Raw genomic sequence first — 13,233 nt, 5'->3', positions numbered from 1 at the left:
AGAATCCACCAGGCCTGAATGAAAACAACCAATCAGAGCAGAGAAAGATGGAAACACTTTGTGTTGGTGGCATGAAGATGATTGATTGTTGTGTCTCATTTGCAACATTGGTATTTTAGGACCTGGGAATGAGACTTAACAATTAACTATGTACTTTACCTATCTAATATTAGGGAAAACTGTCATAGTATAAAGCATAAAATATTAGGTTATAATGTAACCTAATTGAAAAAGAGTCCATCCATGCATTTTTCATTCTGTGTCCAGCAGTATTGCAGTTGTGAGCACAGATCATTTTTAAAGCTCCCCTTGGTGACGTATTTAAGAACACTCCTTTGACAGTGAGTAGCCAAAAAGCATGACAGTGTAAAGATTTAATTTTAGGAAAACAAACAACATTGACCTGGACAAAATAATCTCACCTCAAGGTCCACTCAGAGGCTGTTCTGGAGCTTTTGATCATATCACACAATCTTTCTCAGCAACTTCCTGGGCAGCTCCATCTGCCGAGGAAGATTGGTGGATAAGATTAAGAGTTCCATAACAGCTTTTTGTCAGCTGATGCTGCCACTTCTGCATGACCCTGATCCTCATATGTATGAAACATCAGGTGCTCTAAATACACATCAGTTATTAATGGAAGAGGATGGGTGTGGTGTATTTTATCCACAGAGGGGCGCTGTGATACCAAATGTTACATATCCAGTTTCATGAAGCTGAATATGGATCTTGATGAGTCTCGTTTTCCTGTGGTTCCTTTCATTTACTATTCACTCAATACTGTACTTAAGTAAAACCTTCAAATACTTTACTTGAGTGTTTCAATGTTATGCTTCTTGACAAAAGGTAATGTCAGCTGACCAACAGCTAGCAACCAGCTAGCTTAATGTTATGTTCATAACATCTGTAATGTTTGTAATATCAGTGTGAGAAATTTGTAGCTTGCTAAATAGCTAATAAACACATATCTGACTAGCCACAAGGTGCCCCCACCTCTTAATGTAAGTGGTTCTTGGTTCCAGACCAACAAAGTTTCGGTGCCACATTGGAACCAGCTTTTATGGCTGATTCTTTGGCTGTTGAAACTCCAAGAATTGGTCAAGGATTAGCCACCAGCTCCGGACCCACCATGAAACCTTTCTGGGCTTTTTTAAAACCTTTTTTTAATAGGATAGGTGGAGATGGACAGGAAAGCAAGGTAGGGTGGTTGAAATGCAGCAAAAGGCCACAGGTTGGAATTAAACTGTGTCCATGATGGTAATCTGGTATCTTGCTGATGAAGCAGGTCATCCAGTTGGTCACATATTAACATTTTATTGTAAAATAAAATGTAAAAAACAGTTTGTTTTGTTAGACCAATAAGTCATTTGTAATGTGCCTGCCATGGTAAGTGTTTGTAATCTTTCAGAATGGAAAAGAAAAAAAGTAGAAAAATGTACAATTGTACCCGTTTATTTAATGTGTTATAAATTCATTTCATGAATACTATCAGTAGTGGTTGTGTTGTGCTTGCTGTTCAAGTTCAGAAGCATGGTTCTTGTGCTGCCAAAGAGACTGTCCCAGAGGGAGGCTGGTACCAACAGTGTACACACTGTCAGTGATGCATGCAGGTGCTACCAGGTCCAGGTCAGCAGCAGCCAGTCCTCAGAGGAAACACGGCTCCATAGCAACCAGCTAAGCTGTTCAGCACAGCACACAACACGAAAGTGCAACATATAAAGGTTTTGCTATTCTTAGAGCCATAACACTAGTAGGGGTAAAAATGTCAAGTTTATCCTAAGGGTGGTGTTAAAAGACAGGTCATGGGAATGTTAAAATTCAAAGGTTTCTTTCTCTGGAGAACATGAATGTGCACAGCAAAATCCCCAGCAATGTCCACATCTGATTGTTAGATATCCTGTGTGAAAATCCAGTGGAAAAGGCTCATCTTCTGAGTAATAAGAATTTGCTGATGGCTAGAAATCTTGACAATGCATCCATCTATAAGATTTTGGTATTTCTTGTGCACCGCTGAGAGTTGACCTGATGGTGACGTTACTGGAAAGTTACAGGTCACGTAAAGTTTCAGGATTCAGCATCTGGGGACTATGAACAGGGTGCCAACTACAGGGGAGCCACAATGAGAGAAATTTTGGTGGGTCTGTGTCTTCGTCATGGATCATGTGTAAAATTAGGCAATTATTGATGTATGTTCATGCATGAGGGCGATTCATCAGTGATCACTAATTCACTTTATTTAAGATACAGGCATTCATGCTATTCTTGCCATCACCACTGAAATGTGGCAATAACTTCACTAATTATAACTCAAAGGGTTAGGTAAGTTAGATCTGATATATGAACTTGAGTCATGTGGTCTGTGAACGCCAGACCGAGTCCACGCACAGCATCCACCAGGAGCTGACATCAAGGACATTCACATCTGACCCAGAGACCATCTTTGAACAGACAGAAGTTACCACTCTCCCCACACACAACAATCATATGACTGACGTCCAACACTTATGTAGGTCATGTAATGACATCTGAGTCAGTTCCACTGGCTAAAAGAACAGCCGAGCAGCATCCCTAGCAATTATGCCCACATTCTGCAGCTCATGATGGAGGTGCAGTGCCAGTGCAGGCAGCAATGTGCCTTTTATGCAGCCAGACAGATGGTAAGGGCATGAGGGTCGGGTGGAGGAAGGACGTGTAACATTTCTGACTTTCGTGCAGGGGACTGCGTCTCACCACAGACCTGCAAATCGTGTTTGCAAAGAAATCAACAGTAACCATGCTTTCTTGTTAACAGTAACCAAATGCTGTAGTTGCCTAGCTTTACTCTAGCCGTGCAGATATTACAGAAACAAAGAATTACACTTTCCCACACTATGTTAAAAATATAGAAATAGGGAGGAAATTTGAAAAAAAGTTTACCTGAATTCCAAAGTTGAGCAGAAAGGGAGAAATTAACCCTGATTCTAGGGTAAAAGAAAGAATGTGCAGTGTCTGTGTCTGCCAAATATGTCACTTCCTGCCACAAAAAAGACAACCAGTGGAACATAGATATATATAGACAGACATTTATAAATATACATTATAATATTCTACTTACTGTCACATCTCCATTTGTTTGACTGCTTTTCTTCTGTTGTCATATTGAAATGTTACTCATAATAACTTTATTTATTATTTATTATTACATTACATTTATCTATTGCATTATCTGTTATATTTTATATACCTATTGCTATTCACATTTTTGTTAATTTCATTTCATTTTAACATTGTTTTCATGATTGTAATTGTGCTTTCACATTTTAAAGTATTTCAGGTTCATTATCCATGTTTTAGGAGGGTGAAAACTCAAAATAAGCTCCAAAGCAGACTCAGACCTCAGATTATTGGTCACACATAATAGTCCCAAGGAGCTCCAGTAGATGGCACCATAATCACAGAACAGAACGGATGATTTAAGGCGACACCTGTGTTGCAGTGAGAGGAACAGAGGGACCACGTAGAAGAGGACGTTCTGGGGACCTTGCACAACACTTCTCTAAAGGTGACAAACTTTCACAGAACATTAGGGACCTTCCTACAATGTCCCTTTTTGGCTATGCCCGTGCTGCAATTCAAAGTTCCCTATGACTTTAGGAGAACTCACATTCTTATTAAAACATAAAAAAAACAGGACATTTGGGACATAAACAGAATGATCAGTTATTTTTATAAGTTACATACTGCAGCTTTAAAACTCACACAGAGTCTGTTTGCATAAACCTACAAAATAAAGTTTCAGCTTGAACAGCTCTAGGCGATAAAGGTCAGACTAGATCACAGAAAATCTTGAAATCATTCTTTAATATTCAACTTCCAAATGGCTCATTTTGCTTTAATTCCTCTGCCTACAACAGCTGGTGTCACTCTTAAAAAGGAGAAAATGTCAGAGACACCTTGTGTGGGGGAAGGGTGGTTCCCTCCCTCCTTCTCTCCCTCTCTCTCCCTCTCTCCCCAGTAACACACACTCCCTCCCTCACACCATCACTGGCCATCAGCAGCAGCGTCTGACGGCTGCATCCCTTTGCTGTAGCAACGCGGCTCCCTCCATCCTCCTCCTGCGTCGTCTGCATCTGACATCCCGACCGCAGGAGCCTTTTGTGTCTCCACGGGGGCCATTGTTGTTCCTTCCTTTTTTGGAGAAAGAACAACACCATGGACATGATGGGTAACAGAGAGCGACGAGGCGTGAATTTCAAAGGCTTGCTGAGGAGGAATTGGCTCTTGATTGCCACGGTTTTATCAGTGCTGCTCGGTATGTGGAAGCCCCCTTAATGTCTGCTCATGTGTGCTGAGAGAATGAGACGCTTTCATCTTCACAGATGCCATTTTTTACCTTATCTTCATTGCTGTTTATCTCCATGCCTCCTTCTTTGTTTCAGTCTTGCTTTCAGCTGCTGTCACTGAAATAAATCAACCTCTTTTGCATCAGCTGGCTGCTGCTTGACTAAAGAGCAACAGTAAAGGCTGAGATGTGTGTTAAGGAGCACAGGCATTTGTGTTTCATCATTAGCTTTCATTAAAGGAAGGAGGATGGGCACTGAGTTGAGTGGTGGTGTTGTGGGAGACATAGCTTCTGTCTTCCCCCCCTATGTCTGGACGTGTCTCAGTCAAACGTGACCAGACTGAGGGGACAGCTGATGGGTCTATGTGAGGAGTCCCAGCACTGAGGCAGCACAGTGCATAGAGGGTATACAGTATCATCAGGTGCTTCACACATATGGGCTTCAAATGTTTGTGATTGAGTTATTAGACAAATTGTCTTTTCATATCTTTGACTGAATCAAGATCAATGTCAATCTCATGCCTGTATCAGGGGGCAATTAGCCTAGCTTAGCATAAAGACTGAAAGCAGGTGGAAACAGCCAGCCTGGTTCTGTGCAAAGTAAAAAAAAAAAAAAAAGCCATGCAACACATGCCTAATGTGTATCTATCTATCTGCCCAGTCCTTATGCACAGCATCAGCTGTTGTTGGTCAAGAAGTAGCGTCTACTGAAATTGTAATTTTTACATGTGTTTGAGATGGATTGAAAAAGAAAGATTCACTGTCTTAATTAGCGAGCTTTAGAGGTGTTGGTAGGTGTATTTTTGAACTTGTGACTGAGACAGGCGTGTTTCCCTCTGCTTCCACTCTTTATGCTATTGATATGCAGTGTGTTATCTCACTGTCAGAAAGAAAGCAAATAAAACTTTTCCTTTAACCATTACTTTACTGTTTTACTCTGCCCTAAAGTAATTACACAAATTACAGACCTGAAATCAGTATTTTCCTGTTTTTGTCTGTGGAGTTCTGCGTGTCGGTAGTTGCATTTCTAGGTAACATTAAGAATACTTTTATAAAGTAAGTCCAGTTGAAATCGGCTTTCTTGTTCTGTGTTCTCCTCTTTTTATAATGTATTACCATCAGATCATTTATTCCTAAACTGTATCTGTGTAAAGTACCAACGTCAACAGTCACGGTGACTAACAGCCAGACAGCAGCCACAACAACAGCCACAGACTTTGTACTTTGTACCCATACTAGATTTTTAGCTAGTGTCTCCTTCCTTCTCTTCCCACAAACATGAACACGCCTTGTGTTGAACATTTGATTTTTAAGCTACCTAGTATTAGAAAGAATAATCAGTTTTGTAAAGTTTTTTGTGTAAAAAAAAAACAAGCAGAAAAAGAATAGCATTAGCATGCATCTGCAGGCTGGACTACCAACTGGGCAAAGTAGGCAATGGCCCCACATTCCAAGGGGCCCTAAAAGTCCCCAAGAGTCCCAGGTTCTGTACATGTCAGTAGGTTTGGGTAATTCCATTAATTGCAATTTATACCACAGAAGTGAAATATATGTGTTTTAAAAGGCCAAACATAATAGACCTTTTCACAGCAGCCACTTTGACATAAAATAGGAGGGTAAAGAAGGCAGGTGTTAGTAATGATACTAATTAATTAAGGTTCCGTTCAGTCAGGGTGCTGCATGTTGGTTCAGACTTCCTACAGTAAATAAGACAGAGCCTTTATTACTGTCATTGGTAAAGCCTGTGTTTACCCTACTGTTTTACGTCAAAATGAAAAAGGTCTATTAGGGCTTTATTACAAGGACAGGAGTGCATGCAGCAGTTTAACTTCATGAAGTGGTAGTGGGCTTGAGGATAAATTAAGCCCTATTAGATCCTATTAGAAGTATAGACCTTTTTATAGTAATAGTAGGGTAATAGTAGGGTAGACACAGGTGTTACCAATGGTATTAATTAATGTTCTGATCAAGTCAAACAGAGTGAAGATGTTGTGTGCATGTTGGCTAACACTTGCTACACTAAATGGAACTGACATTGGTAACACCTGTGTTAACGCTACTATTTCATGTCAAAATGGCTGCTGTGAAAAAGGTCTATTAAAATAGACGGATAGGAGAATTGTAAATGTTGTATTTATTTTTTGGGCTTTGTTTATTACAATAAAAACTCTGAAAATGTTGAGGGTCATCAAATAATGAATATACATTCACCAACAGCTATATGACATTGAAGTTTACTGAAATTAAATTGAACTATTCATCAACTCTTTTAGTTAAACTATTGGACAAATACAAATTGGGACCTAAATGTAAACTCAGCATTAAAATTCAGACTGCTATTCTGCTATCATCAAGGATTTTTGGTACCACCTCGGTCTAGGCTGCAAGCAATCTGAGTTTATTCTAAAAGGTTATATGAAACCACTACAGATGACTGCTTGGTCCCGTGACACGGGACATTTTGCACAAACAATGGATTTTTCAATGTTTTATTCCTTCAAAAAAGTAGAGGTACCGAAAGCAAGTCGAGTCGAATCATACTGCACCATGCAGTGGAAACACAGCTTAAAAGGCCCAGCAGGTTTGTCAGTTGACTAATCAGACCCTTTCAATGTCATTACTGCCTCATTTCAACTAAAAACACATTTTTAATGTCTATCAATGGCATTTCAGGCAGAAGGAGACAAGCACGGTGAGATGTCTTGTTCCTGCGTTTCCTGGCCAAAATTCTACTTTTACAAAATCGTGAACTTTTTATTAAATGATACACTTCTTTGGATTTGAGAATGACTAACTTCACACAGAGTACCTTTACTTTCACAGTCAGTGCTGAAGTGTTCAGTTGCCACTGCAGTATTGGCGGCAGTGCTCAAGTTACCGCTCAGTTGATGGATTTGTCTATATTTTCCTAAAGTTCCTTGTTAACCTGAAGTGGTAAATGAGATATTACATATCATAAACTGGATGATGGTTACTGAAATTCACATGGAAAAACAATCCCATACAAATAATTAGCCAAAAATGGTAAATCTATAGCTTCACTGAGGAGGTGTATCATTTATGTGTTACAAACAAAGCGTCAAAGAAAACAGCAGCTCTAAAAACAGAAAACTGCAGCTGTAACACTTAATGCCTTAAAGTGTTAAAATTGTAGCAACTGTTCTGTAGTGTCATTTAGCAACCACATTTTTTAAGACACGTAAAAGCTTCGGAATTCACAAGTGGGGTATTTATTGGCATATTTCAAGTCGTAGAACAAAATGCTAATGTTAACCAAATACCTTTTTTCAGGCATCTAACCAAAAACCCATTCAAAAGCACCCAGTGACTTTGAGGAGAGGGAACCGGAAATGCTAGTGCCTTTCAGGACTCATTCCTGCAGCAGGGTAGAATAAGGACCAAACAGCTCCACTTTGAGGACAACCTGCAGCTTGCTAAATGTGAAAGATTGAGTGAGCTCCAGGCCAGCTGCACCAGGTGCTTCAGATCTACAGATGCCAAAGTATAGGCATCCACGCACAGTTTGCTGTGTCATCGCAGTGTTTTACAGGCATCTTTAATGGTGGTCTGGTATGCGTGATAACAGATGGAGGTTTGGAGTGCATTACTAATATCATTGAGTGGGATACATGTGAGGTTTATAGCTGGATCAAAGTGTGTTGTGCCTCATGAAACCTCACTGATGTGTGAAATAATGTGACAGTTTCTCATGCAGAGCAAATTCTGCATTCATTTAATTGACATATTACTAATTCTAATGTTTTTTATAGTGAAGTTGCATTATGCTTGTCCATTCTACTTGAGCCATGTATATATGCTGCCACCACTGCTGTCTGCTCTGTGATCCAAGCACTTTCTTCAGCTGAACCCAAGACTTCTTTCTCCCTGTCTTTCAGGGATCAGTTTGGGCGTCGTGGTCAGAGAGTATGCGTCCCTCTCCCACCTCCACAAGCAGTATTTTGGCTTCCCAGGAGAGATCCTCATGCGAATGCTGAAGCTTGTCATCCTCCCACTCATCATTTCAAGCATGATAACAGGTAACTGGAGTATGATTTCTGGTTGTAGTCATAGCCTCACCAAATGGCACATGAATAACACAACATTAGACTTTCAAACTGTGTGCAGTGCATTTGGCAAACCTAACTTCTGTGACGAGACTTTGTGTAAAGAGTCCACATATGGAGGAGGTTGAAACACAGGACTTTCACCTGGAAGACTGCAATTCGTATCCCGTTTGAAACCAAAAGTCAGCTCTGACTTATCTTAACTTACACAACATATTTAAAGGTCCTGTGTGTAACATTTAGAAAGATCTACTGGCAGAAATGGAATATAATATTTATAGGTATGTTTTCATTAGTATATAATTACCTGAAAATACGAATTCTACAGTAATCCTAGTCCTACACACCTTTAACTAAGTAATTTTGTGCCTAAACCTAACCAAAGTGCGACCGTTTTACAACGTTACCAACAGAGGTCATCTGACCACGGCCACGAAGGTCATCTTCTTTCTTTCCTGTGCGTCCAAAATCCACAGAAGTTAATGGGAAGGATTTACGTGACAACCAAAAGCATTAAAAGAAATGAGTCTTAAAAGTGTGAATTGAGTTCATGTAGACAGGTCCATACTGAAGGTATGATGATCCAAGACAACACAATCAACAAGTGACTAGAAGTTCATTCATTTCCTGTAGAGGTGAGCAGCAGCCCAGGAATTACATTAATTCTGGACGATTGTAAAGAACAATATTTTTTAATTACAATGCCAGTGTTCAGCACCAGTGCAGAAGGCAGTGTGAAAGTGCATGCCTAGAGGTTGAGAAGGTGGGGGCGTGCATGGCCTTAGCCAGCAATGAGGTCTGGACCTCTGTAATTATTTCCTAAAACATTAGATTTTGATTCAATTTTTAAAAACAACGTGGATAAGGATTTAAAACGTCTGTCAATTTGACATGACAAGATTTCCTAGCTCCTTTTGCTTTCCAATGCTGTGCCTTCAAATCACAATTACCTAAAGGTAGTCAGGTGCCATATTTATCCCTATAATTCGTTGATCAATACTGAGAAATAGCTCTTGTTCTTAATGCACATAAGAATTAGATTTACAATATTTTATTACTTATTTTAAGGGGCATATTATGTCTTAGTATATTTACCAACAATTTTGATAATCGATTCATATTGCAAGTCATTTTTCAAGATATTTAACTGAATATCTTGGGTATTTGTAATGAACATTTTCCAACAATGACAAAAGAATTCATCAATCAATTGTCACAGAGAGATGAACTGACAATAAGTAATTAGTTTCAGTCCTACTGGACAGTCACAAATTTTGAGAAATGTATAGCTGACAGCAATAGCTCTGCTAATGAGATGCAATCAGAGCGTGTCAGGCTGTGTAGTTTGTTTGCCTCCAGTCTGAATGCAATGATAACCATCTCTGCCTCTGTTCTGCTGTCTACAGATAGGATACCCTGGGGATTACCATTCACAGTGGGATAACGGATACTCAGGGGGTGAATGTTGAAAAATGTAATTTAGGAGCTGCATTACATCTTCTCTAACTAATCCCTTCACCTCATCCACAGCAGCACATCAAGGCTCCCTGCTGAAATGGAATTAGGCCTACAGTTCAGTCTTACCGCTGCAAATTGAAGCAAATAGATTGATCTTGCTTATCAAACATGTTGGTTGGATGTTTGTTGGTTGTGTTGAGCATTTTGTTCCATTGTTTGTCCGTGGCAGCTGTTCTCAATTTATTTGTTCAGGATTTGTTTTTCCCACCTGCATTTCCCTGGAGATTTCCCCACCTGCGTACCATTATTGTGTACCACAACTTACTCAAGAATACAGGCAGGCCTGTATGAATGAGAATGGCTGGTTGCACTCACCCAACAGTTTATTCAGCTTTCACTTTAATTCAAGCTTTCTTGGTTATTGATACATGTTATAATTATGAAGACTACCAATATTTCTAGAATTGGCACATTTGATTTCTCCCATGTTTTAAGTCAAATAATTTATGGATTCCCACAGTTTGATGTTCCAACCGTGAACCACAACGTTCATTGTCCAGCAAGGGACCTTTGGTGAACGACATTCCCAACTTCTGTATGCCCATTGCACTGTCAGTGATCAAATAAAGGCTTGAAGTGTAAAAATAACTTCATTATCATGAAGTGATGGCTGAACTAATGGAAGTTTGCAGTTTAAAGCTCAGTTAAAAAGTTAGTAAGTGTACTTTAAAATCAAAATTTTGTAAAACTACTACTTCCAAAGCCTTTTTAGTAAAGGAAAGCATCTACAAACGAATGTACAGAAAGTGTTCATATCAACATGAATGTCAATGTACATAAAGAAATAACATGTGTTTAACCAATTCTACCTACACCTGTTCTGCCTGTGGTATTTTTTAATCTTTAGAACTGAAGGCCTTCAAGGATTTAGTATATACTGTCAGAGTGCTTTGATGGTAGAGAGACTTTATATCTTTAAGGTTTCAGATAAAACGTTGTGTTGCTGGTTGAATGTTAAAGGCCCACACTGTACATTTTGATCAGATAAACGATTATATACTCACATATAAATGTGAACACTTTCGATCATTTCGAAATTCTTGCACGATTTTCAAGTGATCAGACAGAATCTCCAGTCTTGTTTTTTGTTACTTGGTGGGACAAGGTTTTTACTTAGATTTCGGTCATTTGCTTTTTGATTGTGCTTTTTGTCCACAGGTGTCGCAGCGCTGGACTCTGAGGTCTCAGGAAAGATAGGCCTGCGAGCTGTTATTTATTACTTCTCAACAACCATCATTGCAGTTATACTTGGTGAGTTGATATTTCCCCTCTCTCGCCCCCCTTACTTTACCTCTCTCACTGTATTTAAATTATCCTGTTCATTTCAGTGATATTGTTGTCATTGAAGCATACTGATCGGTGTCATCCTTTGTAGGCATTATTTTGGTAATGACCATCAAACCGGGAGTCTCTCAGACGGCTGAGCACATTGACAGAGCTGGAACCACGCCCAACGTCACAACAGTTGACACACTCTTGGACCTCCTCAGGTGACCTCACAGCCACGAGACAATTTCTCAAATTTCTCATCCCCCTGAAGTGTCCTCTCACTCAAATGCTAAAGTGAAAGACTGCAGGTCTTCTAAAACTGAAATATGTGTCGTTCAACCATTTCAAAAGTGTTCAGACTTGTTCTGAATAGCAAAAAAAATAAAAATTAATTGAGGGATGTGATTGGATTTCAAATCAACAGGGGAGTGACAACAAAAGTAAGGCTGTAACGACTTATTTTTATGGGGGGTGACTGTAATATTGTTACTGAAATTTTATTAGTAATTCACTTACACTACTCGTTATAGTAATATTATTACTGTAATATTGTTACTATAACCCAACACTCCTCGAAACATTACATCAACTCAGGCAGTTATGTCAACTCGAAACTTTACATTAACTCAACTCAAAACCATTCCAGAGCTCTGTGGTTCACATATCCAAGTTATCAGTTTTTTCTAATTAACTGAACAACTAAACAATGAAAAGTTACACTACAACATTCAATTGACAAATCTTGGCATTCCTGGGGAAGGCATCTGCAAAGAACTGATGTTTTAACTCCATTACCTCTGAAGTACTTAACCAGATTCTTCTTCTTTACCAATATGAAAATAATTCTCTGCTCATTACAATGACCCATCTGTCAAGGAATGATTGTCGTACACATCATTATCTTCTGTGTCTTTCATTCACCCCTAATCTTGCCTTTTCCATCAACAGAAACATGTTTCCAGAAAATCTGGTGCAGGCTTGTTTTCAGCAGGTAAGAGGCTTTGCCGGTCCATCATTCATTCTTGTAACACTTTCTACTTTCTAAGCCTAAATTAGGGTCAGGTGTGTATATAGTAACCATGTGAATATAACTGATGTTGTGAAATATGACCAATGCTGTAGTACAAGACCAAGCGCAAAGAGCTGGAGCCTCCAAAAGTTTCAGAAGACACTACTACAATTCCACCTTTGACAACTACCGTCATGGAGGTGCTACAGGTAGGTGTGCACATTATTCTCTTCCGTTCATCTTTGATGCATTGCTTTGTTTGTCAAGCAGGCAAAGCTTTATTTGCACCAGCGTTTTCTGTAGCAAACAGCATTTATATGACTGTCCTGACATGACAACAGTACGTCCTTGTTGATCCATCTGCTGCACTTAACGTTTCATGTTTCTGCACCTGGCAGCCAGTGTCTGATATAAATGCATCAGAAGACCCAATAATGAGTCATGAGTAGCTATGGGTCATTGGGCTGTGATCCTGTAGAAAACATTTGCACAGCTCATCAATGGGTCTTTAGAGTCGGCTAATGTGGTTGTGAAAGCAGCTTCCTGGCCTGGTCTTGGTTAGCTGAATGAATCGCCTCCTTGTTTCGTCTCTTGGCAGAATATAACCAAGGACTATAAAATCATCGGGACATATTCGGATGGAATCAACGTATTGGGGCTTATCGTGTTCTGTGTTGCTTTTGGCCTCGTCATCGGGAAGATGGGCGAAAAGGGCCGTATCCTCTTGGAATTTTTTGATGCCCTGAATGAAGCAACCATGAGACTAGTCCAGATAATTATGTGGTATGTATAAAAGACTGGGTGAAGTGCTTTGGCCCCATGCTTTTCCTTATTAAAGTCTTTACTTTACACTGACAAAAAGGCCTTTTGATCTTGGAAACAGTTTAGCAAAACAAAGTCTTGAGTCAAGGTTCACTTACTAGCTTTTTCCAGGGTTTTTAAATGTCATTGTGTGATCTTCCACACCTAATGGGGTTATTAGCTTGGGGCTGCAAATTCCATGCCCTGACTGAGGGTTTTAGGGAAATTGTACTTTGAGGTATGATAAGATA

General features: G+C 39.5%; 1 protein-coding gene across 1 annotated transcript in view; it reads left to right on the top strand.

Moving 5' to 3' along the window:
• Positions 1-4,016: 4,016 nt before the first annotated feature.
• The window catches only part of slc1a1 (solute carrier family 1 member 1), a 17,918-nt gene continuing 8,701 nt past the window's right edge, over positions 4,017-13,233 (top strand). Inside the window, exons 1-7 of the mRNA XM_035675627.1 lie at positions 4,017-4,291; positions 8,218-8,358; positions 11,062-11,154; positions 11,279-11,393; positions 12,121-12,163; positions 12,295-12,390; positions 12,780-12,964. Of these exons, the coding sequence (XP_035531520.1) occupies positions 4,192-4,291; positions 8,218-8,358; positions 11,062-11,154; positions 11,279-11,393; positions 12,121-12,163; positions 12,295-12,390; positions 12,780-12,964 (773 nt within the window). The 5' untranslated portion in view covers positions 4,017-4,191. The remainder of the gene's footprint in view (positions 4,292-8,217; positions 8,359-11,061; positions 11,155-11,278; positions 11,394-12,120; positions 12,164-12,294; positions 12,391-12,779; positions 12,965-13,233) is intronic.

The sequence above is a fragment of the Morone saxatilis genome, unplaced genomic scaffold (assembly GCF_004916995.1).
Source record: "Morone saxatilis isolate NCDOM2014 unplaced genomic scaffold, NCSU_SB_2.0 Contig4, whole genome shotgun sequence".
NCBI lineage: Eukaryota > Metazoa > Chordata > Actinopteri > Moronidae > Morone > Morone saxatilis.
Note: the sequence above shows the minus strand (reverse complement) of the source record. Positions and strands in the feature narration are given on the sequence as shown.